This window comes from Salmo trutta, chromosome 30 (assembly GCF_901001165.1).
Source record: "Salmo trutta chromosome 30, fSalTru1.1, whole genome shotgun sequence".
Lineage (NCBI taxonomy): Eukaryota > Metazoa > Chordata > Actinopteri > Salmoniformes > Salmonidae > Salmo > Salmo trutta.
In genome coordinates, this window is record NC_042986.1 from 25,652,728 (window position 1) to 25,678,868 (window position 26,141).

At 43.1% G+C, this 26,141-nt stretch overlaps 1 protein-coding gene across 1 annotated transcript; it reads right to left on the reverse strand.

The window, feature by feature from the left end:
- Nucleotides 1–24,937, reverse strand: col9a3 (collagen, type IX, alpha 3). Its single transcript, XM_029723573.1, has 32 exons — nt 24,672–24,937; nt 23,370–23,438; nt 21,874–21,909; nt 21,700–21,771; nt 21,201–21,254; nt 18,914–18,949; nt 18,580–18,603; nt 18,328–18,381; nt 17,636–17,689; nt 17,343–17,384; nt 17,135–17,191; nt 16,833–16,886; nt 16,676–16,729; nt 16,431–16,484; nt 16,233–16,286; nt 16,023–16,076; nt 15,774–15,827; nt 15,643–15,696; nt 14,844–14,897; nt 14,383–14,427; nt 12,353–12,406; nt 12,162–12,215; nt 11,289–11,342; nt 11,124–11,195; nt 7,675–7,710; nt 7,301–7,345; nt 7,150–7,182; nt 2,152–2,298; nt 1,979–2,033; nt 1,676–1,858; nt 1,364–1,441; nt 1–1,172 (listed from the first exon to the last, which is right to left on the reverse strand). The coding sequence occupies exons 1-32, from the start codon at nt 24,735–24,737 to the stop codon at nt 988–990; spliced, it is 2,037 nt and encodes a 678-aa protein (XP_029579433.1). The 5' UTR covers nt 24,738–24,937; the 3' UTR covers nt 1–987.
- Between the last annotated feature and the right edge of the window lie 1,204 nt (nt 24,938–26,141).

The following is a 26,141-nucleotide window of genomic DNA, read 5'->3' on the forward strand; positions in this document are numbered from 1 at the left end:
TTTTACTGAAAAGTGGCTTTATTTGTTATTTCTTACAACATGGTGCTGTAGCAACTTACTGTACATACAACAGTCACCCACAAATAATAAATAGTATTTAAAGTCATGTATATTTAATAGTTACAGCACCGGTACAAAGTGGATGTGGTCATTGCAAAATAAAAAAGATAAAGCACAAATCGTTAATGAGTTATTCTACAATTACAATTTGATGCAGCCACATTTTTTTATTTTCAAAACTTAATGGAAAAGATTTTTAAATCAAACATGTAATCATGAAATGTGAAAAGGAAACAGGCAACAAATAAACTTGACAAAATGTTTTTAAAAAAAAGCTAGTCTAGCAAGAGTTGGAAAATACTGTGGTTGCATCAATATACAAAATAAGGGGCACTTAGGTTTCTTCATTGCCTGTACACCCAAAGCTCCTTGGCAGAGACTTCATTTTGCTCACTGGCACATATCTTCTTATTTTACATTTTGTAAGCTTGTCCTGTGAGGGAACACTCAGGTCTAAGCAGAAAGGACCTTGACACATGCACATTCACTGCAAGGACAATCACAGTTTTAGTGTTGGAGAGTCATCTTCCAGGCAGGGGGTGAAACAACTAAAGTACATATTTTTACACAAATGTTTTTGAAAAATAATGGCCTATAAGCATTTTTCCAGTAAAATTATTTTTCAGTTTTTTATTAAATTGTAATTTACTTTCAATGGTATTTGACGTGATTGCATGTGTTCTCCAGTGCTCTTGTGAAACATTTAATCAGCTTTGTCCACTTCATAGATGGATGGAGTCTAGATTTTTGTCTTTGTTTCTTCTCTGTTTTCCCAAACTGCTGTTTTCCTCTTGGGATAAATGTCATCTGTTGTTACTGTTCCCGTCTTGTTTTAAATACATTCAAGAGGAAACTGTGACTTGTCTTCTCTCCTTCTCTTCTTCACCTCCCGGGGGGGGGCTAGTTCCGGGATGAGGGAAGTAATGTTTAATGGTTCTTGGGATTGGAGGTTTTCCCATGGACATTTGCACCCTGGCAGGCGGTAGTGTCACAGATTCCTGGGGAGCCCGAGTGCCCAGTCCTTCCTGTCCTACCTGCCTCTCCGGGCTCACCTGGATCTCCTGGGGATCCGTCACGCCCATCTTTGACGATTCCAAGCACTCCTGGGATACCTATGGGCAGAATATAGGGAATGAGCCAAGTTTCCCAACAGGGATATATTGATTTAAACAGGGAAACCGGCACTACGCTCTCTAATATAGGCTCAGGTGTCCCACAAAAGGGTTTATACACAGGCAGAGACAGTATACTGATGCAACTCCCCAAACCACTCACTGAATGCACAGTGTATAAACTGTCATACCTTGGTATCCTTGGTCTCCAATGGGCCCTTCGATGGCCTTTCCGATGGGTCCCTTGTCACCCTGTTCACCAAGATCACCTGTGGAAGAGACAGAAAACAAATGCTACTAAAAGAAGGCAATCTATTGGCGCTACAAATTGTGCAATAGGCCCAACATAGAGATGGTCACACTTGTCTGTACACTTCTTATGAGATGTACAGTATGTTCTATGCTGCAAAGTTACTATCTGTAAGTCCATTGCTCTGTGCTGATCAGAAAGACAGACATTTTGAGTATGTTTCTTGACATGGACCTGTGTGTCTGTTACTTACCTCTGGGACCGGGGTCTCCCAGGTCTCCAGACAGTCCTCTGTAGCCAGGAGGTCCACGGGAGCCGGGGTGACCGATAGACCCAGTCTCTCCTACTTTCCCTGGAGGTCCGGCAGCACCGGGGCGACCCACTTGGCCAGGGGACAGGGGCCTTCTGAGGTTGGCAGCCAGCTGTGCAATCTGATCTGAGGAAGGACAGAGGAAGATACATTTGCAAACACATTCTTGTAAAAAAAGGAGATAATGTCCTTTTTTGGTCATTTAGACAAGGACACTACAGCCCTTTTGATCTCCAAAATCCTCACCATCAATCATAGAGCCACACAATTCTCTAATGTGCTGTTCGCTTGTCAGTTTACCCTGAAAACAGATGCAGAAAAGACAGACATTTCATTCAGCAGGTGTCATCAATCTGAGGCATTCTTGGCGCAGGGACACCAAGTTTACAGGGATCGAGGTATTATCCCTGGTTACTCACGGGAACACCAATCTTGCCAGCGATTCCAGGCAGACCCTGTTCACCCTGGAAGCCCATTAGGCCTGGTTTTCCAGGATCCCCTCTGGCTCCGAGCTCTCCCTGTGGTCCCACCACACCTTTAGGTCCCAGCTCGCCACGCTTCCCAGACTGTAAACACAAACAAACAAAAATCTACTCTACAGTTCTTGTGTTCACTCAGTAAATGTCAAACAGATGTTCAGTTGTGAGGGATGAAAGTGTTGGTCTATTGCACTCTGTGGAAAAATGAACTTCTCCGACATCTTGATCTGAGGGAATCAGACAGCTCAATTGTTCCCTTCGCCTCAGAGCTGGTTCAGCAGTTCATTTTAGGTGACCCCGGAAAAAGAAACTACCTGACTTGTCAAAAGCTTTCTATGAAGTAAAAACTGTAGGCCTGGCCATTTCCCCCCACAATAATAAATAAAGTTGTGCAGTCCCTTGAGAACATCAGTGTGGGAGTGTACATGGCGTTGTCTCACTTGATAATTAATCTAATGAACACAACAATTGCTCATAAGTGTCAGAGTTACTGTAGCTAGCTAGCACCATGGAGAGTTGTTGAGCCACATCAGCGCCTTGGCTGTAATTACATTAATTGTAAGGCAAACTGTGCTGCAGATTAGCGTGGCTCCCTTCTCCTCTGTGGGGATGGCAGAGAATGGGCTAATAACACTAAAGCAACCGTACAGCAAGCTAATTAATCCAGCTAATCCTAGAATGTGAGCTGGGAGGATCCCGTGCAATGAGTTAGTGTGTTGCAGTCTGGCCTGGGCACCAGCGCTTAGTAGCAACACCACATCTCTGGCAACACATCAGACATGGCGCAGCAGGCAGAGATGGTCGCCTCTGGAAGGGTTGCCTTCCAGAGAGACATCACAGATTGTAACATTCTCTGTTTCACGGAAACATGGCTCACTTGGGATACGTTATCGGTACAGTCGGTACAGCCACCCGGTTTCTTCACGCATCGCGCCGACAGAAACAAACACCTCTCTGGTAAGAAGAAGGGCGGGGGTGTATGCCTTATGATTAACGAGTCGTGGTGCGATCATAACAACATACAGGAACTCAAGTCCTTTTGTTCACCTGACCTAGAATTCTTTACAATCAAATGCCGACCGCATTATCTACCAAGAGAATTCTCTTCGATTATAGTCACAGCCATGTATATCCCCCCCAAGCAGGCACCTCGACAGCCCTTAAAGAACTTCATTGGACTCATTGTAAACTGTAAACGATATATCCTGATGCAGCATTTATTGTAGCTGGGGATTTTAACAAAGCTAATCTGAAAACAAGGCTCATTACATTTTATCAGCATATCGAATGCGTGACCAGGGCTGGCAGCATTCTGGATCATTGCTACTCTAACTTCCGCGACGCATACAAAGCCCTCCTTTCGGCAAATCTGACCACGACTCCATTTTGTTGCTCCCAGCCTGTAGACAGAAACTAAAACAGGAAACGCCCGTGCTCCGGTCTGTTCAACGCTGGTTCCGACCAATCGGATTCCACGCTTCAAGATTTCTTCGATCACGTGGACTGGGATATGTTCCGGATAGCCTCAGACAACAACATTGATGTATACGCTGATTCGGTGAGCGAGTTTATTAGCAAGTGCATCGGTGATGTTGTACCCACGGTGACTATAAAAACCTTCCGCAACCAGAAACCGTGGATTGATGGCAGCATTCGTACAAAACTGAAAGTGCGAACCACTGCTTTTAATCATGGTGACCAGAAACATGACAGCGACCAGAAACATACAGCTCAGCATTTAACACCATTGTACCCTCCAAACTCGTCATTAAGCTCGAGACCCTGGGTCTCGACCCCACCCTGTGCAACTGGTTCCTGGACTTTGACGGGCCGCTCCCAGGTGGTGAGTGTAGGAAACAACATCTCCACCCCACTGATCCTCAACACTGGAGCCCCACAAGGGTGTGTTCTCAGCCCTCTCCTGTACTTCCTGTTCACCCATGACTGCATGGCCATGCACGCCTCCAACTCAATCATCAAGTTTGCAGACGACACTACAATGGTAGGCTTGATTACCAACAACGACGAGATGGCGTACAGGGAGGAGGTGAGGGCCCTCGGAGTGTGGTGTCAGGAAAATCACTTCACACTCAACGTCAACATAACAAAAGGAGATGATCGTGGACTTCAGGAAACAGCAGAGGGCGCACCCCCTATCCACATCGACGGGACTGTAGTGGAGAAGGTGGAAAGTTAAGTTCCTCGGCGTACACTTCACAGACAAACTGAAATGGTCCACCCACACAGACAGCGTGGTGAAGGCGCAACAGCGCCTCTTCAACCTCAGGAGGCTGAAGAAGTTTGGCTTGTCACCAAAAACACAAACTTTTACAGATGCACAATCGAGAGCATCCTGTCAGGCTGTGTCACCGCCCGGAACGGCAACTGCTCCGCCCACAACCGTAAGGCTCTCCAGAGGGCAGTGAGGTCTGCACAACGCATTACCGGGGGCAAACTACCTGTCCTCCAGGACACCTACACCACCCGATGTCACAGGAAGGACAAAAAGATCATCAAGGACAACAACCACTCGAGCCACTGCCTGTTCACCCCACTATCATCCAGAAGGCGAGGTCAGTACAGGAGCATCAAAGCTGGGACCGAGAGACTGAAAAACAGCTTCTATCGCAAGGCCATCAGACTGTTAAACAGCCATCACTAACATTGAGTGGCTGCTGCCAACATACTGACTCAAATCTCTAGCCACCTTAACAATTAAAAATTGGATGTAATAAATGTATCACTAGTCACTTTAAACAATGCCACTATATATAATGTTTACATACCCTACATTACTCATCTCATATGTATGCCGCACGGCCATCGCTCATCCATATATTTATATGTACATATTCTTATTCATTCCTTTACACTTGTGTGTATAAGGTAGTTGTGAAATTGTTACAGTGAAGGAAAAAAGTATTTGATTCCCTGCTGATTTTGTACGTTTGCCCACTGCCAAAGAAATGATCGGTCTATAATTTTAATTGTAGGTTTATTTGAACAGTGACAGACAGAATAACAACAACAAAAATCCAGAAAAACGCATGACAAAAACGTTATAAATTGAATTGCATTTTAATGAGGGAAATAAGTGTTTGACCCCTCTGCAAAACAAGACTTAGTACTTGGTGGCAAAACCCTTGTTGGCAATCACAGAGGTCAGACGTTTCTTGTAGTTGGCCACCAGGTTTGCACACATCTCAGGAGGGATTTTGTCCCACTCCTCTTTGCAGATCTCCAAGTCATTAAGGTTTCGAGGCTGACGTTTGGCAACTCGAACCTTCAGCTCCCTCCACAGATTTTCTATGGGATTAAGATCTGGAGACTGGCTAGGCCACTCCAGGACCTTAATGTGCTTCTTCTTGAGCCACTCCTTTGTTGCCTTGGCCGTGTGTTTTGGGTCATTGTCATGCTGGAATACCCATCCACGACCCATTTTCAATGCCCTGGCTGAGGGAAGGAGGTTCTCACCCAAGATTTGACGGTACATGCCCCTGTCCATCGTCCCTTTGATGCGGTGAAGTTGTCCTGTCCCCTTAGCAGAAAAACACCCCCAAAGCATAATGTTTCCACCTCCATGTTTGTCGGTGGGGATGGTGTTCTTGGGGGTCATAGGCAGCATTCCTCCTCCTCCAAACACAGCGAGTTGAGTTGATGCCAAAGAGCTCCATTTTGGTCTCATCTGACCACAACACTTTCACCCAGTTGTCCTCTGAATCATTCAGATGTTCATTGGCAAACTTCAGACAGGCATGTATATGTGCTTTCTTGAGCAGGGGGACCTTGCGGGCGCTGCAGGATTTCAGTCCTTCACGGCATAGTGTGTTACCAATTGTTTTCTTGGTGACTATGGTCCCAGCTGCCTTGAGATCATTAACAAGATCCTCCCGTGTAGTTCTGGGCTGATTCCTCACCGTTCTCATGATCATTGCAACTCCATGAGGTGAGATCTTGCATGGAGCACCAGGCTGAGGGAGATTGACAGTTCTTTTGTGTTTCTTCCATTTGCGAATAATCGCATCAACTCTTGTCACCTTCTCACCAAGCTGCTTGGCGATGGTCTTGTAGCCCATTCCAGCCTTGTTTAGGTCTACAATCTTGTCCCTGACATCCTTGGAGAGCTCTTTGGTCTTGGCCATGGTGGAGAGTTTGGAATCTGATTGATTGATTGCTTCTGTGGACAGGTGTCTTTTATAGAGGTAAAAAACTAAGATTAGGAGCACTCCCTTTAAGAGTGTGCTCTAATCTCAGCTCGTTACCTGTATAAAAGACACCTGGGAGCCAGACATTTTTCTGATTGAGAGGGGGTGAAATACTTATTTCCCTCATTAAAATGCTAATCAATTTATAACATTTTTGACATGCGTTTTTCTGGATTTTTTTGTTGTTATTCTGTCTCTTACTGTTCAAATAAACCTACCATTAAAATGATTGACTGATCATTTTTGTCAGTGGGTAAACGTACAAAATCAGCAGGGGATCAAATACTCTTTTCCCCTCACTGTAGATTACATGTTAGATATTACCGCACAGTCGGAACTAGAAGCACAAGCATTTCGCTACACTCGCATTAACATCTGCTAACCATGTGTATGTGACCAGTAAAATTTGATAGGGAAAGATAGATGGGAGAGAGGCAATAATAATGGAAAGAGCAGCTAAAGATGTTATGTAAGATTGTGAGAAAGGGACAATGATAGTTGGGCTTACTAGACCAGTCTAAGTAGGGGTTTGGCTGTACTCCTAATAAATGAATGTGATCGCAATGTTTTTGGTCGTTATCTACTGTATTAGAGAGACAAAGTTGTCAGTAAAATGTGTCTCAATGTAGAGAGTTGGGAATTAGGACCTATACATTTTGTGGTTGACAAACATACATTTTACACTGGCAAGGATATACGCCACAGTTTGGATGAAGATGAAAAGATAACTTACCTCTCCTTTTTGGCCAACTGGACCAAATGGACCCTGAGAACGAGCAAAAGATTGTTGACGAATAAGACAAAGGAAATTGGATGACATACATGTTTTCATTGATTGAATGTATATTAATTTGACTGAATTTAAAATATGAAGGATAACTTACAGGTTCTCCATTCTCCCCGGGCAAACCATCAGCTCCTGCCATTCCCTGAACAGAAAACACAAGTGAATATTTAAATAACAATTGGGTGTGCATGGGAGCTTCCATAGAAAATATAATGTATCGTTATGTGCCTACAAAAGTCAAATATACCCTCATATTATCTTCCATAATGAGCCCATAAATCCATATGCCCAACTCCATAACCTTTCCCATTATCTTTTTGACAATATTCTCTCTGAACCCTTTAAGAGACAGAACATCCCCAATAGCAAACTGAATGCTGAATGAAGACAGTGGGAAGGGAGTTACTATGGTATTATCATTCTTAGCTTAATTTGACCTTTGACCCCAAATGTAAGGAGCTACAAGTGTACCATGTCTCCTTTAGGCCCTGATGCTCCGACTGGACCCTGTGAGAGAAACATAACGAGTGAGGAGAGAGAGAAACGGTTAATAAAATAGAGTCCGTGGTTGTGAAGTCCAGTAGCAGAGCGCATGGCTCCATAGATGGCAGGCTGTGTGTGCGGAGTGAGATGGAGAGAGGGATGGAGGTGGTGGGTTGTGGAGTGGGGCAGCCTAGGAGCTGGATAAAGCCAGGCTTTGTTCTGCCCTCGGCTCCTGAACAGGAGGCTGCTATGTTACCTTTCGTTACAGTATGAATACACACTGCCAAGGCTCCACCCGATAATAATGTTCTGATTCTGAGTGAACCCACACTGCCCAGGTTATGAGCACATACTGCTCTGATCTTTATGGGTCTGGCAGGAGGAGCTGTGTGTGTGTGTGTGGACGCTGCAGTGTATGTTTCTGTGTAAAAATACAGTTGAAGTCAGAAGTTTACATACACTTAGGTTAGAGTCATTAAAACTCATTTTTCAACCACTCCACAAATTACTGGTTAACAAACTATAGTTTTGGCAAATCGGTTAGGACATCTACTTTGTGCATGACAAGTAATTCAACTGTATATGTACAGTTGAAGTCGGAAGTTTACATCCACCTTAGCCAAATATATTTAAACTCAGTTCACAATTCCTGACATTTAATCCTAGTAAAAATTCCCTGTCTTAGGTCAGTTAGGATCACCACTTTATTTTAAGAATGTCAGAATAATAGTAGAGAGAATGATTTCTTTCTTTCATCACATTCCCAGTAGATCAGAAGTGTACATACACTCAATTAGTATTTGGTAGCGTTGCCTTTAAAATTTTTTTTATTTATGTCACCTTTATTTAAACAGGCTATGGTGGCGAAGTAAATACAATATAGCAATTAAAACAATGGAATCGTAGATTTGACAGTGCAAATTGTGTTTAACTTGGGTCAAACGTTTCAGGTAGCCTTCCACAAGCTTCCCACAATAAGTTGGGTGAATTTTGGCCCATTCCTCCTGACAGAGCTGGTGCAACTGAGTCAGGTTTGTAGACCTCCTTGCTCGCACACACTTTTTCCAGTTCTGCCCACAAATTTTCTATAGGATTGAAGTCAGGGCTTTGTGATGGCCACTCCAATACCTTGACTTTGTTGTCCTTAAGCCATTTTGCCACAACTTTGGAAGTATGCTTGGGGTCATTGTCCATTTGGAAGACCCATTTGCGACCAAGCTTTAACTTCCTGACTTATGTCTTGAGATGTTGCTTCAATATATCCATATAATTGTCCTCCCTCATAATGCCATCTATTTTGTGAAGTGCACCAGTCCCTCCTGCAGCAAAGCACCCCCACAACATGATGCTGCCATCCCGTGCTTCACAGTTGGGATGGTGTTCTTCAGCTTGCAAGCCTCCCCCTTTTTTATCCAAACATAACGATGGTCATTATGGCCAAACAGTTCTGTTTGTTTCATCAGACCAGAGGACATTTCTCCAAAAAGTACGATCTTTGTCACCATGTGCAGTTGCAAACCGTAGTCAGACTTTTTTTTATGGCGGTTATGGAGCAGTGGCTTCTTCCTTGTTGAGTGGCCTTTCAGGTTATGTTGATAGAGGACTTGTTTTACTGTGGATATAGATACTTGTGTACCTGTTTCCGCCAGCATCTTCACAAGGTCATTTGCTACTGTTCTGGGATTGATTTGCACTTTTCGCACCAAAGTATGTTCATCTCTAGGAGTCAGAATGCGTCTCCTTCCTGAGAGGTATGATGGCTGCATGGTCCCATGGTGTTTATATTTGCGTACTATTGTTTGTACAGATTAACGTAGTACCTTCAGGCGTTTGGAAATTGCTCCCAAGGATGAACCAGACTTGTGGAGGTCTAGAATTTTTTTTTCTGAGGTCTTGGCTGATTTCTTTTGATTTTCCCATGATGTCAAGCAAAGAGGCACTGAGTTTGAAGGTAGGCCTTGACATACTGTAAATTCCGGACTATAAGCCGCAACTTTTTTCCCACGCTTTGAACCTCGCGGCTTAAACAATGACGCGGCTAATATATGGATTTTTCCCGCTTTCAATTTTTTTTTTTCCAAAAAAAAAACACATTCTGTGACGTGCTCAGTTTTTTGGCGGCATGAAGCTTTCATTAGACCAATGAAATTGCCGAACGGGTTAAGGTCAAACAACTTTTTTTGTTTACTGTTTAGATTAAATCTAGCGCTCTCAAACTTCCCATCATTCTGATTACAGCAGTCATTTTGTCACCCTCATCATGGCAAAGACACGGAGAAATGCATATGATGCAGCTTTCAAGTTGAAGGCGATTGATCTGGCTGTTGGAAAAGGAAATAGAGCTGCTGCACGGGAGCTTGGTCTTAATGAGTCGATAAGACGTTGGAAACAGCAGCGTGAGGAATTGACTCAGTGCAAAAAGACAACTAAAGCTTACTGCTAATTTTTTATTTTTTGTTACAAGCTGTGTTTCGTTAAAGCCTATTTATTTTTGTTACAAGCCGTGTTTCGTTAAAGCCTGTGTAAAGTAAATTTGTTTCAATGTACCGGTAGGCTCCTGCGGCTTATAGACATGTGCGGCTTATTTATGTAAAAAAAAAAAATAATAATAATAAAATCAGTGGGTGCGGCTTATATTCAGGTGCGCTTAATAGTCCGGAAATTACGGTACATCCACAGGTACACCTCCAATTGACTCAAATTATGTCAATTAGCCTATTAGAAGCTTCTAAAGCCATGACATCATTTTCTGGAATTTTCCAAGCTGTTTAAAGGCACAGTCTAACTTAGTGTATGTAAACTTCTGACCCACTGGAATTGGGATACAGTGAATTATAAGTGAAATAATCTGTCTGTAAACAATTGTTGGAAAAATTACTTGTGTCATGCACAAAGTAGATGTCCTAACTGACTTGCCAAAACTATAGTTTGTTAACAAGAAATTTGTGGAGTGGTTGAAAATCGAGTTTTAATGACTCCAACCTAAGTGTATGTAAACTTCCGACTTCAAATGTAGGTATTGGACTAGGAGTGGTGGGGGGGATGCCTTCTGGGGGACATTTTTGTCTTTCAAAGTCCAGTTGGTGTTTGTGTGTAAATGCAGCCTTAATCATGCCCTAACATGTTCTGTGTGTGTGTGTGTGTGTTAAAAGGCTCTCTAGTTAAGGGATTTTCATTGACAAAAATGTCTCCAGTGGATGGATTCATTAACTCAAGACAATATTGGGTCAGTTGGTCAAGAGTTCTAATCAGTTTTAAAAGGCATAGCTACAAATAAAAGGCCTTGTTTATTCACACAAGGACATCAGTGTAGTTGGTAGGGATGTTTGGGCTTGGAACCACATGGTGTTTGGTTCAAATCCCTGGGGTGGACACCACTTTTGGTCACTTCAGAGAGGTCTTTGGACAGCAAGCATTCTGTTCGGAGTCACACTCACCCTCTCACCAAATCCGCCGCGAATCCCGGTTGGTCCGGGAAGGCCAGGGTCACCCAGAGCCCCCTTTATTCCCTGTTGAACATGACATAGACACCATCAGAACACTCAATCGTTCAATTGATATTTGGTGGGACACCTCATTCCGTATCCTATCATGCTACTGACCTGGAAGCCTTTGCTGCCCTGAACCCCGATGTTGCCCACTGGTCCGACGCCCCCCTAGGAAACGCATATCATGTTAGCACAATAGGAAGTACACGAGGGTCTAAAGAAAATAGAACTAAATCTTAGCCTGACCTGTGACACAGACCTGCCTTCCCTCATCCAATATTATCAAACCTTGCCTTTATGAGACTCCAATAAAGCAGGACATGATTGTTTTTATAACTTTGAAAGAGGATGATATTACGGTTGTGTGTGATGAGAGGCACAAGAGTCATAATTTGTGTAGAAGTTGATAAAATCACTTTTGTTTGAGTTATGTCTTATCTGAGGAATGCTTTGAAAGTGACACTGCACCCAGCTGTGATGGGGAAGTGCCACCTGGCTTTAGACCCAAGGCTGTATCCTGCATACCCTCCCTCTAGGGTTCTGATGGGGAACCAAAGACAAAGACCCCTCTGTCTCTCTGACCCTCTTTCCTCCATCCCTATTTCATACATTCCCATCTTCCCTACTGCCTCCATCTCACAGGAGGAGAATAGCTGTATATGGGGGGGTATGGGACTACATTTTCCTATGGGTGTAAGAACATGTTGTACGTTAATATGCAACAGTCTCCTAGTTAATCACAAACTATTGTGTTTTATCATTTAACTAATAAGTGGAGGTTTTCATCTTTATCCTCTCTCAATCATCATATATAGCCCCATGAAGATATGAAACAGATTTTTCCTACCAGGAGTCTGTTTTAACCATGCGTTCTAATGCTATGTTGACTACTATTCTGATTGGTGTATGGCTCCACTCTACCCACTGGCATCTTAACAGGTGGATGCTGCCACATTTCCATATTGAACTTTGACCTAGACTACTTACAGCCACTCCTCTGGGTCCCGCCTCGCCCCTCTCTCCTGGGATACCAATGTCGCCCTGTGGGAGGAGTCAGATGATGGTGCAGGCAGGTGAGAGGAGCTGATACACCATGACTGCATTGTAACAAAATGACCCACAACACAGAAACCCCTGAAATACCCCACAAGTGCCCCAGAAGCCCATCAGATACATACAGGAATACCTGGCTCTCCAGATGGCCCTGCCTCTCCCATCTCTCCTGGGTCACCCTGGGAAGGAAAGGGGAATGGTTATGTGGTGGCTTATCATCTTTACTGCAATTGGCTAAATGGTTCATCTGATTGTATGATATCATTTATGACTGCCTATATATTTTTCCTGAAAGAGTGATGTAATTTGTGACATCAATGTCTGTATGGTTTCTCTGATTGTATGATACAATTTGTGACATCACTGGCTGTATGACATTCCTGTACACATTTATGACATCGCATCACTGGCTGTTTCTCTGATCCTATGATATCAGTTGTGACATCATTAGCTGTATGTGTTAAAACATCCAGCTTCAGTCAGCTGATTCTAGCCATCTTTTATGGTTAGTTCTAGTCGGGCAGCTTAGTCTCCCATTCAGAGGACCCCCACTTTTGTTAGTGTCTTATTGGTCAAGATCACGCCAAATAATTATCACCACATCTACTTCAGCCTATCAGTGGCCTTGATTCTCGTTGGCTGGCCCTCGCTTCATACTCGTCGCCAAACCCACTGGCTCCAGGTCATCTACAAGACCCTGATAGGTAAAGTCCCGCATTATCTCTGCTCGCTGGTCACCATAGCTGCACCCACCCATAGCACGCGTTCCAGCAGGTATATCTCACTTGTCACCCCCAAAGCCAATTCCTCCTTTGGCCGCCTCTCCTTCCATTTCTCTGCTGCCAATGACTGGAACGAACTACAAAAATCTCTGAAACTGGAAACACTCATCTCCCTTACTAGCTTTAAGCACCAGCTGTCAGAGCAGCTTACAGATCACTGCACCTGTACATAGACCATCTATAAATAGCCCAAACAACTACCTCTTCCCCTAATGTATTTATTTATTTAGCTCCTTTGCAACCCAGTATTTCTACTTTGCACACTCATCTACTGTCAAATCTACCATTCCATTGTTTTAATGGCTATATTGCATTTACTTCGCCAACATGGCCTATTTATTGCCTTTACCTCACCTCATTTGCTCACATTGTATATAGTCTTATTTTTCTACTGTATTATTGACTGTATGTTTGTTTTACTCCATGTGTAAACTTTATTATATGTGTCGAACTGCTTTGCTTTATCTTGGCCAGGTCGCAGTTGTAAATGAGAACTTGTTCTCAACTTGCCTACCTGGTTAAAAAAAGGTGAAATAAAAGACATTTTAAAAAATCCCGGGACTTCAGTTTCAGTTAGTCTACGACCTCAGCACGCTGTGTGGTCAGAAACGTGCTTTCCCCATCCCGATGAGCACTTTCACAGTTTTCCCTCCGGCTGAACTTTTTCTCCTTTGGACTGAATCCCTGTATGTCTAATGTTTAATTGTGTGTGCATCTAGATTACCACATAGTCAGTTCTCACTGGACATGATTCTCAGTTATCTGAACCATGAGTGGTCAGATGTGTGTGTAAATGTGGACATCTTCTTCCATTAAACTCCCATTAACCTGGACATCCGCCTCATCCTTGTTCTGACCGGATATTCTGAAGTGGTTGCTACCGGCCTTAAGCCAGCATCTAAGGTTTCTTATCATGGTCCTTTGATTCACTACAACCCTAATCCTATTTTTCAGTATGATTCCATCCTTTCGTTACAATATCAAAGTGACATCACTGGCTTTATGACATCACAAAACATTTCTGACATGACCAATGATATGGCACGCCTGTATGACATTGCTATGAGTCTTTATGACATACCTATCTGGATTATGTGCATATGACATCATTGGACATTTGACATCACTGTCTGTATGCTGTGCCACAATCTTTTTGACGTCACTGTTTATTCATAGCTGTCACAGTGTGGACTAATGGACATTATTAGGTCCTTCTAGGCATTTGTGTTGCCTGTTTGACACCCACTGATTGTGACATCGCTCTGTTATAACTATGATATCCTTCTCTTTATGGCCTCATTGTATACATCATATCCCTGTCTTTATGAAATCACTGTCTTCATGACTTAGTTATGCAATGTTGCCATACTCACAACTCCTCCTTTGGCGCCCTTTGCGCCAGCCTTTCCTTGTAAACCCTGAAATACAGACATAGAAACATGACTCTGGAGTAGTGTCCACAGTAGTAATATGATGCCATGGGACTCGGGACTGGTTAACACAAGGTGGGAGACAGAGTTAAGGGCTAGTTAGGACAGAGTAGACTGTAAAGAAATCTATACTGTGTTCTTTACTGCAGAGCATACAGACACTAACTGTTGTCTATTTGAGATGTGAGAATGTCTATAGTGCCTATTGGAAATGAAAATCCATACAGAGTACAGAGGTACTAACAAAATGGAAAGCATCTCTGTCTGTGTAGTCATTAGAGTGTGTAAGAGAATCAGAGTGTGTAAGGGCATCTCCCAGTAGGAGGTACAGTGGGACACTAACAGATAATGGCCAACTAACCCTACACAGTGAGACGCTAGATAATGTAATGCTCGATACTCACAGGAAGGCCGTTGGGTCCTTTCTCACCGGGTACCCCATTCCGTCCAGCGTCGCCCTGGCAACGCAGAGAAACACTGTCACTATGTCATAAAAAAATGGAGATCGTTTTCATTTGTTGATTGTTCTTAAGGTTTGTAAGGAACTAGGGGAAAAAAAGCTTTCCAGTTTTCTGCCCCTTCCACTTGGAACAAGCTTCAAAAGGTCCTGAATTTACAGGAGCTCGTCCCTTTTAATGAGTTTAATGCTACAGTAGGATAAACATTATGATAGAAAATTAAGTGGGGTGCTGTCAATGTTTTGACCCCTACATATGTAGGATCTTAATTTGATAACTTTTTTGTTGCTGAGAATTTTAGTGTATTCAATGTTTAGAAGCCTTTTTAAAGTTAATAATTTACACTTTAAAAATGTCTGACTTGATTTGCCATAATGAACATGGATCAACCCCTACAAAAATGTCCATTAATTATAATCAACAATATTTATTCACATTTCCTGTTGCTGCAGGAGGATTATCTTCCTGATGTAGCAAACTGGCTCAAATTAAAATCCTACATCTGTAGTTGCACCACACTTTCCCAAACCATCTTGCTGTGTACATTTGATTTTAAAACTCTAGTGCTTTATGTTATAAGTGTGTTTGCAACTTTGTGTGCTGCCATTTTGGCCATGTCTCTCTTGTAAAATAGATTGATAATCTCAATGAGACTAACCTGGTAAAATATATCAACCACACCCTCACTGTGGACTCATGGGAAAGAGAGCAGAGAGCATGTTGGGAGAAAAGGGTGCCACTTTACCTTCTCGCCGTCCAGTCCCTGGGTGCCATCTTTCCCGTCTCTGCCAGGGATGCCCTGCGGGAGAGAGAAACACTGTTGGTCAGGGGTCCAAGATATCTGTTATCAATAGATATTTGTATTTTAAGACGTACTGGCTCCCCTTTGGGTCCTGCTCCGCCAGAAACTCCCTTTGGACCAATTTTGCCCTGTTGAGAAATGATGAGAAACAAATGTTACAGTACCTGCAATGAACTGTAGCACAACATTAGATCCTTTACAATCCCTTGTACTCACACCATTTACCATCATATGACTGTTTAGTCTGCTGTTTGATTAGAAAATTAGAGTTATCAGAGATGCAAATATAAATACAAAAATGTATATGTGTATTATTTACTCACAATCTCTCCCTTTGGCCCTCTAAATCCCTCTGGTCCTTTCTCTCCAGCATCACCCTGGAATTATCAAATGACACACACAGAGCTTTTTATTGATGGGACCAATGGCAGACATCTAACACAATGACATAAAGATCAGCACCGAAGTGAGCAGTGTTTAACTTGTGCAGTACGAGTTACACTCCTCGACAGTACAAACAAGGAGAGACTCACTGTCTTGCCGATGATGCCAGCAGTACCAGGTTTGCCTCGGAAACCTGGTAAACCCTAAAAAGAGAGAGAGATAAAGAGAGATAATGCATTATATAAGGATAACTGAGAGCACATCAAGATTCCACTGCAGCCCATTGAAGTGCTGGTCTGTAAATTCCAGAGATCTGTGACAAAGACCTTCAGAGGTGTGGGACTCACCCTGTCTCCTACTGCCCCCATTGGGCCCTGAAGTCCCCTCAAACCACGAGGACCCTGGGAAACAACAGCACAGGATGGTTAGGGACCAGCAGAATCAATCATAATCACCATCGGAACCTATCAGAACATTCAACAGTGCATAGCATTCACATCAGGGCTCAGGCAGAAAGGAATGGACAATGTAAACGGACAGCCAACAGATAGAAATGTCCATGTTTTGAACCACATTAGGTGACAAAACTCACCTGCAGGCCGACAGTGCCAGGAATCCCTGGAGGACCAGGTGGGCCAGCATTACCCTGGGAGAGCGGACACGCAGTTAACAACACATACTTAACATCTGGATAAAGACTTCAGACTAGTCAAATACTCTGATTTTCACTCTTTCAACTCTGATCTCACCTTCTCTCCATCTTTCCCGAGCTCTCCCTTATCTCCTTTGTGCCCTGTGTGACCCTAAATTAATTAGATAGAGAGAGAATGATGAAAGGAAAGACAGAAGAAGCAAGGCATACATATTAAGAGATGGATGGTGAGATATAGAGAAAGACAGAGGGGTAGATGATGGGAGAGGGAGAGATACAACAGTTAGTTTTGCTGTTGGTAGTGAGTGGTGGAAACGCCAACCGGACGCTTCACATTTATACATCAGGTGAAATATCTGGCTCATTGTTTTATCTGTGGCGACAATGTCCTGTACCCACCTTGAATCCAGGCATTCCTGGAGGGCCAGAGGGGCCAGGAGGACAGATTGCAGGACACTATAAAGGGGACAGACAACACTGCATTAGGTAGTTATGTAGTAAAAATAATGTCACACTGCTGTTCAATGTTGTGCATAGCAATCAGTACAGTACAGGGTTCATGTCCTTAAATGTGTTGGGTCTAAAAAAACATTATTCTGACACTTACCAACAGATCTCCACTGCCATCAGGGAGAGCCCCAGGAAGACCCTTAGAAAGGTAGAGAATGACATTTAGATTGATATATAAATGAATGTGTAACATCTCCACCTTTCTTTCTTTAAGCATTTCTTCACCCCACATCTGAGGCCATTCATCTCCATTCCTTGTGAAAACTGCAATTATGCTCTAGAAATCCACTAGGTGGTAGTACATGGATGCACATGGCAGCTAAAACAATGACAATGGAAATTTTCACTAATGTGAAAAATCAGCAGATAATGTGGATGTTCTGTTCTTACTGGTGGTCCATCAGGGCCGGGAGGCCCGGACAATCCTGGAAGACCCTCAGGGCCCTGGGAGAGAGAACACACAGGTCAATCAACAGGATTAATTTGCATATAAACTGCACATAAATCAGTGCATAGAGTCACATTGCCCCTACCCTTATCATGTTAAACTAAATCAAAGCTGACTCTTCCTTGCTGCACCGCTGGTCAGCGACTCCGATAAGAAACTCAACTGAAATCATGATCACTCCAATCAGTCCGAGTTCTCTCTCCCCACAGAGATGAGACCTTATGCTGGGGTAGCCCACTAACAGGACCCCCTCCACCCATGGACATTCTGATTCTCCCACTTGACTACTGTAAACGGTCATTGATGGTTGATTCTAGCAGAGGTTTATTTAAAAAAGGATTGGACTGAAGAGACATGCCTGTCTGTCAGAGGTCTCTAGCCTTGGACCTGGAGTGATCCTGCTTCTGGTACTGCAGACTTTGTTTGTCATTCAGTGGTTAAACAGTTCTCCAACTTGATTACTTAAACTCGCCAACTTGATTACTTAATCATGAATTAGCAGTGAGTACACTAGATATCCAGTAGTGGCAGTCAAAGAGCGTATTACACAACTGGTTAAGTGTATATTTCCCCCGTTTTCTGTCTGTTGTACATCTTTCTTAAAATCGGGATTAATTAATTGGTCTTCACTCACCGCTGGTCCCTGTGGCCCGATTCCGCCCTCAAGCCCATTGGCTCCAGGTGGCCCCTGGAAACAATAGAAATGGGTTAGGTGAGAGCACACACAAACACGCAAGCATTCACGCATGCACACACGCAAGCATTCATGCACGCAAACACATGCATAAATGTATAATAAGACACATATACATGCAAAAAGATCCACACACATACATACAAGAAAAGTGACAACATAAGAAAACTGTTTATAATCATCTGTACTCACTGGAGCTCCTGGTCTCCCTCTGCCCTATGGAAGACAGGGGAAGGCATATTAAGACATAAATACACATCAGTTTGTGTACACTCCCAGATCGGTGTGTGTCTTGTAGGTAGGGCACAGCATGTTTCTTGGCCATGTGACCTGACCAGGAAACACTCAGGGCCCTAGTTATGTATTTATCTGTAGACAGGAAACACTCTGGGCCCTAGTTATGGGTTTAGCTGTAGACAGATGAAGGGGTGTAATAGAGGTTATGAATGTGGACAGGTGAGGGGGTGTTCTGATATAGGTGACGTTGATGGCATGTAACAGTGGTGGAAGATGTAACAGTACTTACAGGAGGTCCACCTGGCCCGGAAGGTCCAGCATCGCCCTGTAAAAACACAGAGATAACCCCTCAGACGACTTCAACAGATAAAATGAAACATGACTAGGTGAGAACTAGGTTAAAAACCTAAAACATTAGTTCCATGTTCTTGCGCCAAAATTGTTTTTCGAGAACTTTGGGAGGGGATGACATGTGTCAGCATTGAGTCATGTATCAGTGAGCCAAAACTAGAGCAACTGCCTTGGTCCACATAGGTGAGAAACAATTACTACATTATTATAAACAACAGACCCTGTGCTGCAGTGACACTCATATGACCCACAGCAAGAGCCTAATAAAGATGCACCACCCCCACTCCATCCGATGCTTTCTTTATTTTATTTTGCTTTTCCTGTCCACACTTTCATTCCCCCCTCCCTGTTTCCCCTTGCACCCCCTCCTTTAACCTCCAACCCCTCTGTCCTCCCCAACCCCACTCAATCTCAGCTGTGTTTGGAGTGTCTGTGAGGTGTGAGGGAGAAAAAGACTTACAATCAGACTTAACACAGTGGTGTCACAGCAACCCACACTGCATTCCACCCTGTGTCCGCTGACTTTTTATTTGATGAGTGTAGACCGGTGTACAACTGCACATACTAACACACACACAGTAAGACACACTCACTCACACATGTATAGTCACATCACTCATGCACCTGTACATGTAACAGTGTAGGTTCCGTCCCTCTCTTCGCCCCAACCCGGGCTCGAACCAGGGACCCTTGCACACATCAACAACTGACACCCACCGAAGCATCGTTACCCATCGCGCCACAAAAGCCGCGGCCCTTGCAACGCAAGGGGAAACCCTACTTCAGGTCTCAGAGCGAGTGACGTCACTGATTGAAACGCTATTAGCGCGCACCACCGCTAACTAACTAGCCATTTCACATCGGTTACATACACATACGCACGCATATGCACACACATACAGCCACACGCCTGTATGTCTCCTGTGATGTAATGTATGGTGGTTAGTTTTCCCTTTTCCTCTCTCTACTGTTATTTTCAGTATATCTAATATTATCTGCTTGATTTGAACTAAGGTCCATGAAACTACACTAACCTTTGTGCAAAGTGAGACTCTTCACTGCTACAACAACGCACACATGAATTACTTGGATTTAACAGTAAAAATATACAGTATCCTTCCCTACTCTAAGCAGTAAAGACGCTGCATATGGGTATCAAAGAGCATCGGTGCATCTCATTATCTAGTGAATGTTTTGGGGAGGTGGTCGATATGTCTTGACAGAGAAAGGGAGTTCTTCTCTGAAAACAGTTTCAGTCTATAGTCCTCAGGGGGAGTGAGAGAACGTCCAAGCTTGTCAACCTTCATCCCATTAGTACATGGATGTTAGCCAGGAAATATCAGACAGGGTTTAAGCCAATTGCAGCAATGCACATTTAATCCAGGTAATTAGGCAGTCAGTTAACACTCACATCCTGATTAGTGGGACTAATTAGTTGAATTGCAGAGGGCTGCCTCCACCTTGACAGTGGAGCCATTTACACCCTTCAAGTTGTAATCACGGAACCTTTTTAACATCCTCTTACCTACTATTTAATGCTTAACTCCCAACACTTAACCATAACCAGTCCTGTGGTGCTAGATAACATTAGTGTAGTACTTTCATGCCTTCCTCTGAGGATAACGGTATTTATTTTTCCCAATAGCAACCAAGCTGCAGATCCCTCTATTTCCTAGCGTCTGGGCCGGTTTGGTGGGAAGCTGTGCGCATTCCGGGTGGGATTAGGGAAGCAGCAGCAGATAAATCTGACTCAGAATCACCCGATCTCTCATTAAAAACATTCCCACAAAGGGCCAGAGCCTGTTCGACAAATCAGTCCTGACAGGAAGAAAACAGAGGCCTGAGTAGGTACCAGCTTTAGCCCACCAAGGTCTCTCCAAGAAGCACACTGTAACTAACCCCCTTTCTCTCTATTCTGGAGGGGCATACAGCAATGATACATAGAGGAAAGAATGGTACCTTCCTCAGCCTAAGGTCATGCTAAGGTCACAACACCAGCTCTCTGTATGTGTTTTCATAAACTGAGCAAACTGAAGAACCTCGAATGGTTATTGACTTTGTCACTCTGTACATACTGTATCTCTGTGTATGGTTTTTTGTTTGTGGGTGATTGAAATATACACTTAACTGCCCAGAGGGGCAGTCTTCAGTTGAAGAGGTCATTAAACTCAATGGGGCACATCCAGAGGCAAACAGCCAGGAACCCTGAGAGGCACTTCACTTACCACCTCCCCCGGAGGACCATCTTTCCCAGCAGGCCCATCGGTACCTGTCAATCCCTGAGGAAGAATCACAACATCATGGAAACATTAGACATATTGTGCTATTTCTTACATGTAAATTGCTAAATTCAAATGTTTAGATAGATGGCAGACATATAATGTTCTTATCAAGTTCTCTAATAAGAGGTAGCTATAAGCCAATTGTTCACACTTGTTCTAGAGGACAGGTTACTTGCTCTGTATGCATGAATGCAGGTAAATATCGGTTCAGTCCAAATCAGTCGACTCCAGGTAGTTAATTATAAGATGAGATACACTGAATACTGGGAAGCAGTCTAAGCAACTGTCAAGGACTACAGCTTGAGATCAATAGCCTCAAACTACTGTTTATCTAATAGGTTCTACAGCAACTGAGTTCTACAGCAATTCAGCCAATCTTTTACGCATCTATAACAGGACCAGTGTTTATGTGTGTGTGTGTGAGTTTCTACGGGTCACTTACATCCACCCCAGGGAGGCCAGGCAGGCCTGGGTTCCCTGGTCCTCCTGCTCCCCCTGCTTTCCCCTTGGGTCCCTGAAACATTGGGACAGCTCAGTGTTATAATAATCACACACCCTACACAATTGGGTTGTTGATCCGTTGTTGTAAAAGGCTCTGTTCTGTTGTTATACTTACAGCTTTTCCTGAAAGTCCAGCCGGGCCATCTTTGCCCTGTCAATCAAAAGAAACATAAAAATCCAAAAGGACACGTTTAAGAGGCATCTGCCTTTGATTTCAGTCTGGAAAATTGGACAGATTTTGTACATACCATGTTCTTAAATCCAGTTACAAATGTTACTCAATTACTGTGTGTGTGTGTGTGTGTGTGTGTGTGTGTGTGTGTGTACACGCACATGCCTGTTTGTTTAAAGACTAACACCATTTCAGCAGAAATTTGTGAAATTTGGACATCCTTCTAGACCTTTTTTTTCTCATAAAAGTTCAATAGAAACACGACTCAAATGAAACCCACCCTAGAGCTATACATGGAATGGCTACCAGTGATAGACAGACTGGGTGTATGAAGTGCTTTAACACACAGTTGGTTGTAGTTACCCTCTGCCCTAAATCTCCCAATGGGCAATGGGGAGAAATAAACAGTGCTAAAATGGAGCTGACGGAGCAGAGTGGTCACATGATGAAAGCCTCCAGTTGGTTTGGACAGGGGGTAGGGAAGGGGAGGGGGAGAGGGAGGAGGTGTGAGGGGTAACTTTAGATGCTCTCGTAGAGTATGAATGAATGGGTCCTCTGTATGGCTGGCAACACAAGTATTCAATCCCCAAAATCTAATAGACATAAAATATAATAGACACAAAATTGATAGACATAAAGATACAGTATGTATATCAAATTTATGGATTTTCTGTTATGATCAGTAAAGTTGCAAGCTCTGTTAACATATTAAGTTTTTGTAAAAGTTATTTTTGTTTTTAAGCACATAATCCAATTTCCCCTCTAACATATTGTATAAATATGGATGTCTGGTTTGAGTTGCGATTTATGTCTTTTCCCATATCTGTCATGATTGGCTCTGAAGGGTCATCGGCTGCCGTCTGGCCAATAGGAGGCCTGTGTGCAGAGTGTTTAATGATTACCAAATAAATACCTGTGGCACAGGGATTTGACTCTCAGTGGGAGGAGTCAATATGTTATAAACTGGATTACTAGAGAGCATTTGACCACAATTTTACTGCAAGAGCCATATTGAAACACAGCTATCAATGGGAAATTTAAACAACATGATCAACCTTGATTAGAAAAAGAATATCAGTCATACTTGGATTTTCAGTCCATTTGATTTAGATAGAGAAAAATATGAGTTTTTCCCCTAAGAAATTGCAGAAACTTAAAAACGACTTTGATTATTATTAGGATCAAAGACAACACCTTCCCTATAAAAAACGGCATAAAGCTTAATGTACTGTAGATCCACATAGGTAAATGTTAAAATTCGTTGTGACAAGAAAGTGCTAAAGTGACAAGTTTATTGATTGCCTCAGCCATGACGACAACTTAAATCAGTAATTGGATGGCAAACCCCTGCTCTACTACAACACTCTACTATCTTACAGTGGTAGTGGTCTCAAAACCAATAAGAGAACCCCACATGCATCGGTGTCTGGCTAACTCACATCAGTGCCATCCTTTCCATCGGGTCCCGGGGGTCCTGGCGGCCCGACTGCTCCTCGTGGGCCGGGTCTCTGCAACACAAAACCATGACCTCAAAAATCAATACAAAAAAATTCCCGGAACACAGTGATTATCATGCTTTAAATCTCTACAAATGGCCTAAAATCAAACTGCTTACATCTAGGCTACTGTTAAAATGGACATGGAAGGAATGTGCGCATTAAGGATGAAAACAGACAGGATACAATTACACCACCACCAACAACAAAAAAAGCCTAAAATGCTTTGAAAGTGGTCGAATAAGTGTGAATTGATCGTGCATCATTATTCAGAACACAAATAAGTCACATTTTGCAGGTTGCAGTAGGCAAGGTTATAATGCATTTATCTTAATCTCCTAAACAATAAACTACAACAAAGTAAACATACATTTCCCCGATTCCGTTGTAAGAATTTGTGAAAAATATAAAAATGTACTACAAAATATGATGCCAAAGCTATGCGTATCAAATAACCGTTAAACAACCATGCGCACTGGCGCAGAAATTACGCACAGACAGTGCGAATAAATCATGGGGTCACAAACTCATAATTTAAGTGTAATAAAAGGAAGAACATATCACAAATAATTCATACAAAGAGTGTACTTAATATAAGACTGGAAAAATAAGCTTTCGTTTTTCCTAGAGCTTCCCAGGAGCACGGCTGAATGAACAAAGGTGTCATTGTGCACAGGCCACTGGTCTCCAGGTTCTGCATTCCTCAACCTCAAGGAAAACATAACCCCGACTCCAGAAACGTGCAAGCAAATGAAAAATAATTACTGCATAGACAGTCCTTCACGGACACCTGTGTATGATTAAATAAACAATTGGATAGTGAGTTTGCTTAATCTGTACAATTTGACCTCATTGCGTCAATCGACACCTTATATAGGCTACAACCTTATAAAACAAATACAAACGTAGGAACATAAACGAAATCGTCTATATATCACCGCTGTCTAAAACTGGGTCAAATGTTCATGTCAAAATCGATGGTAAATAGCCTAACAAACGTGCAGGTAGCCGCCTTGCAGGTAGCCTAATTACTATGGAGGGATTAGACGGTCACATTTACACCCACAGGGTAGCCTAAGGCAGAAATTAGGAACTGAATGAGAAGAACCTCATGCTAGTTATCAAAAGCCACTAAATACATCAGGCAGTTTACAAAGTAGCTACTTCCCGCAACTTCGAACACAGGGTAGCGGATGAAAACAGCAGGCATGGATTGATAACTGGCGCCCCAAAGCCACCACTTACCTGGGCTGTAGATGATGTCAAAAGCTGGCACAGCAAGAGCAGCCCGAGAGCTGAAAACATAGCCATGCCTCCCCGCTTGCCCTCAAATCCGAGTTTACGCGGAAAAAGTCAAACCCCGTTCCCAGTCCTTATCGCTCGCTCTCCCCCAGGTTTCGTGACAGACCGCTCTTTCACTTTACACCGCGCGGCTCCTGAATGGCTTTGACGTTGATTCCAGATAAACCCGAGCCTCCAGCCGAAGGGGCTGAGCTCAGTCGTACTGTAGAGAGGGATGAGGGAGGGGTGGGGACGATTGATGGAGGGGAGAGCGGGGTAGAGGGGCACGGCTTCTGAGCCAGAAAAAGCGCTAAAACGTTCTTGCAAATCCATGAGGGCCAATGACTGTATATGGGGGCACTACTGCCCAATCCGAAACCGACCTCTACAATCTTATCTCCAAGTTGTGCAGATCTAAAATGTTTGGGTAGGTGAAAGCAAAATGGTGGAAACGTCACCCGCCTAGAGAAGCTACACCATATCCAAACCATTGAGAGCAACATAAAGTACCTACCCATAGGGCAGAAGCTACACTAGGTTTTGGAATGTATTGGACCTGAAATCAGAGACTCCTGGGAGGACTGACCCTTCCTTGGTCCACAACTAAGCTTCCCTTCCACCAACTTCAGTTTGTAAAACATACAGACTGGCTCATTATCATACCAGGTAGCACATTGGATAAGCAAGCCTACTCTGAATACATTCACCTGGTGACATTTTGACAGTATCCATGCCACTGCACTACACTGCTCCTCCACTGCACTACACTGCTCCTCAGCTGTTAGCATAGTACAGTATTCAGACAAAACCAAGGTTGGAATATGAAGAACATTATAATTGTAGAAACAAAATGAAAACAAATTCAAATAAGTTGCACAATCTTTATTTTGTTATTTAACAGGAAAAGGGTAGTTGAGGTTGCATGGCCAAAGGAATCTGAAATTCCATCCCTCACCCCACCCAAGTGGAGTATATTTCATTAACAATCCTTTCTATACACGTACAATTAATAGGTTAATTCATTTGCCTAATATTTTTAAATGGAATTCATGACAATCTTCACCAGGGTTAAAAACAAAGATGACCCAAACAATCTCAGAGATGGAAGAAATGCCATCCAATTGATGACAGATTTTCATGCGAATATGAAAAAACCTGCATAAAGAAACGTTCAAAATACAGTATGACGCATTTTGCATCAAATGCTGCAAAACCCAGCATCATATGATGCAAAATGCATCATACAGCTGTATTTTGAAAGTTCTACATCTTGAAAACTTGATTGCTGACATGCAAAACATTTTGGGACTATATCAACAATGTAGTTTTCCTTTTAGTGAAAGTACATTTTGTGTGCAATGTCATCACTCACTGATTTTAATGCGCAACACCAAACTGGAGTCAAGTGTCGATCATCGTGTCACCAGAATAAGA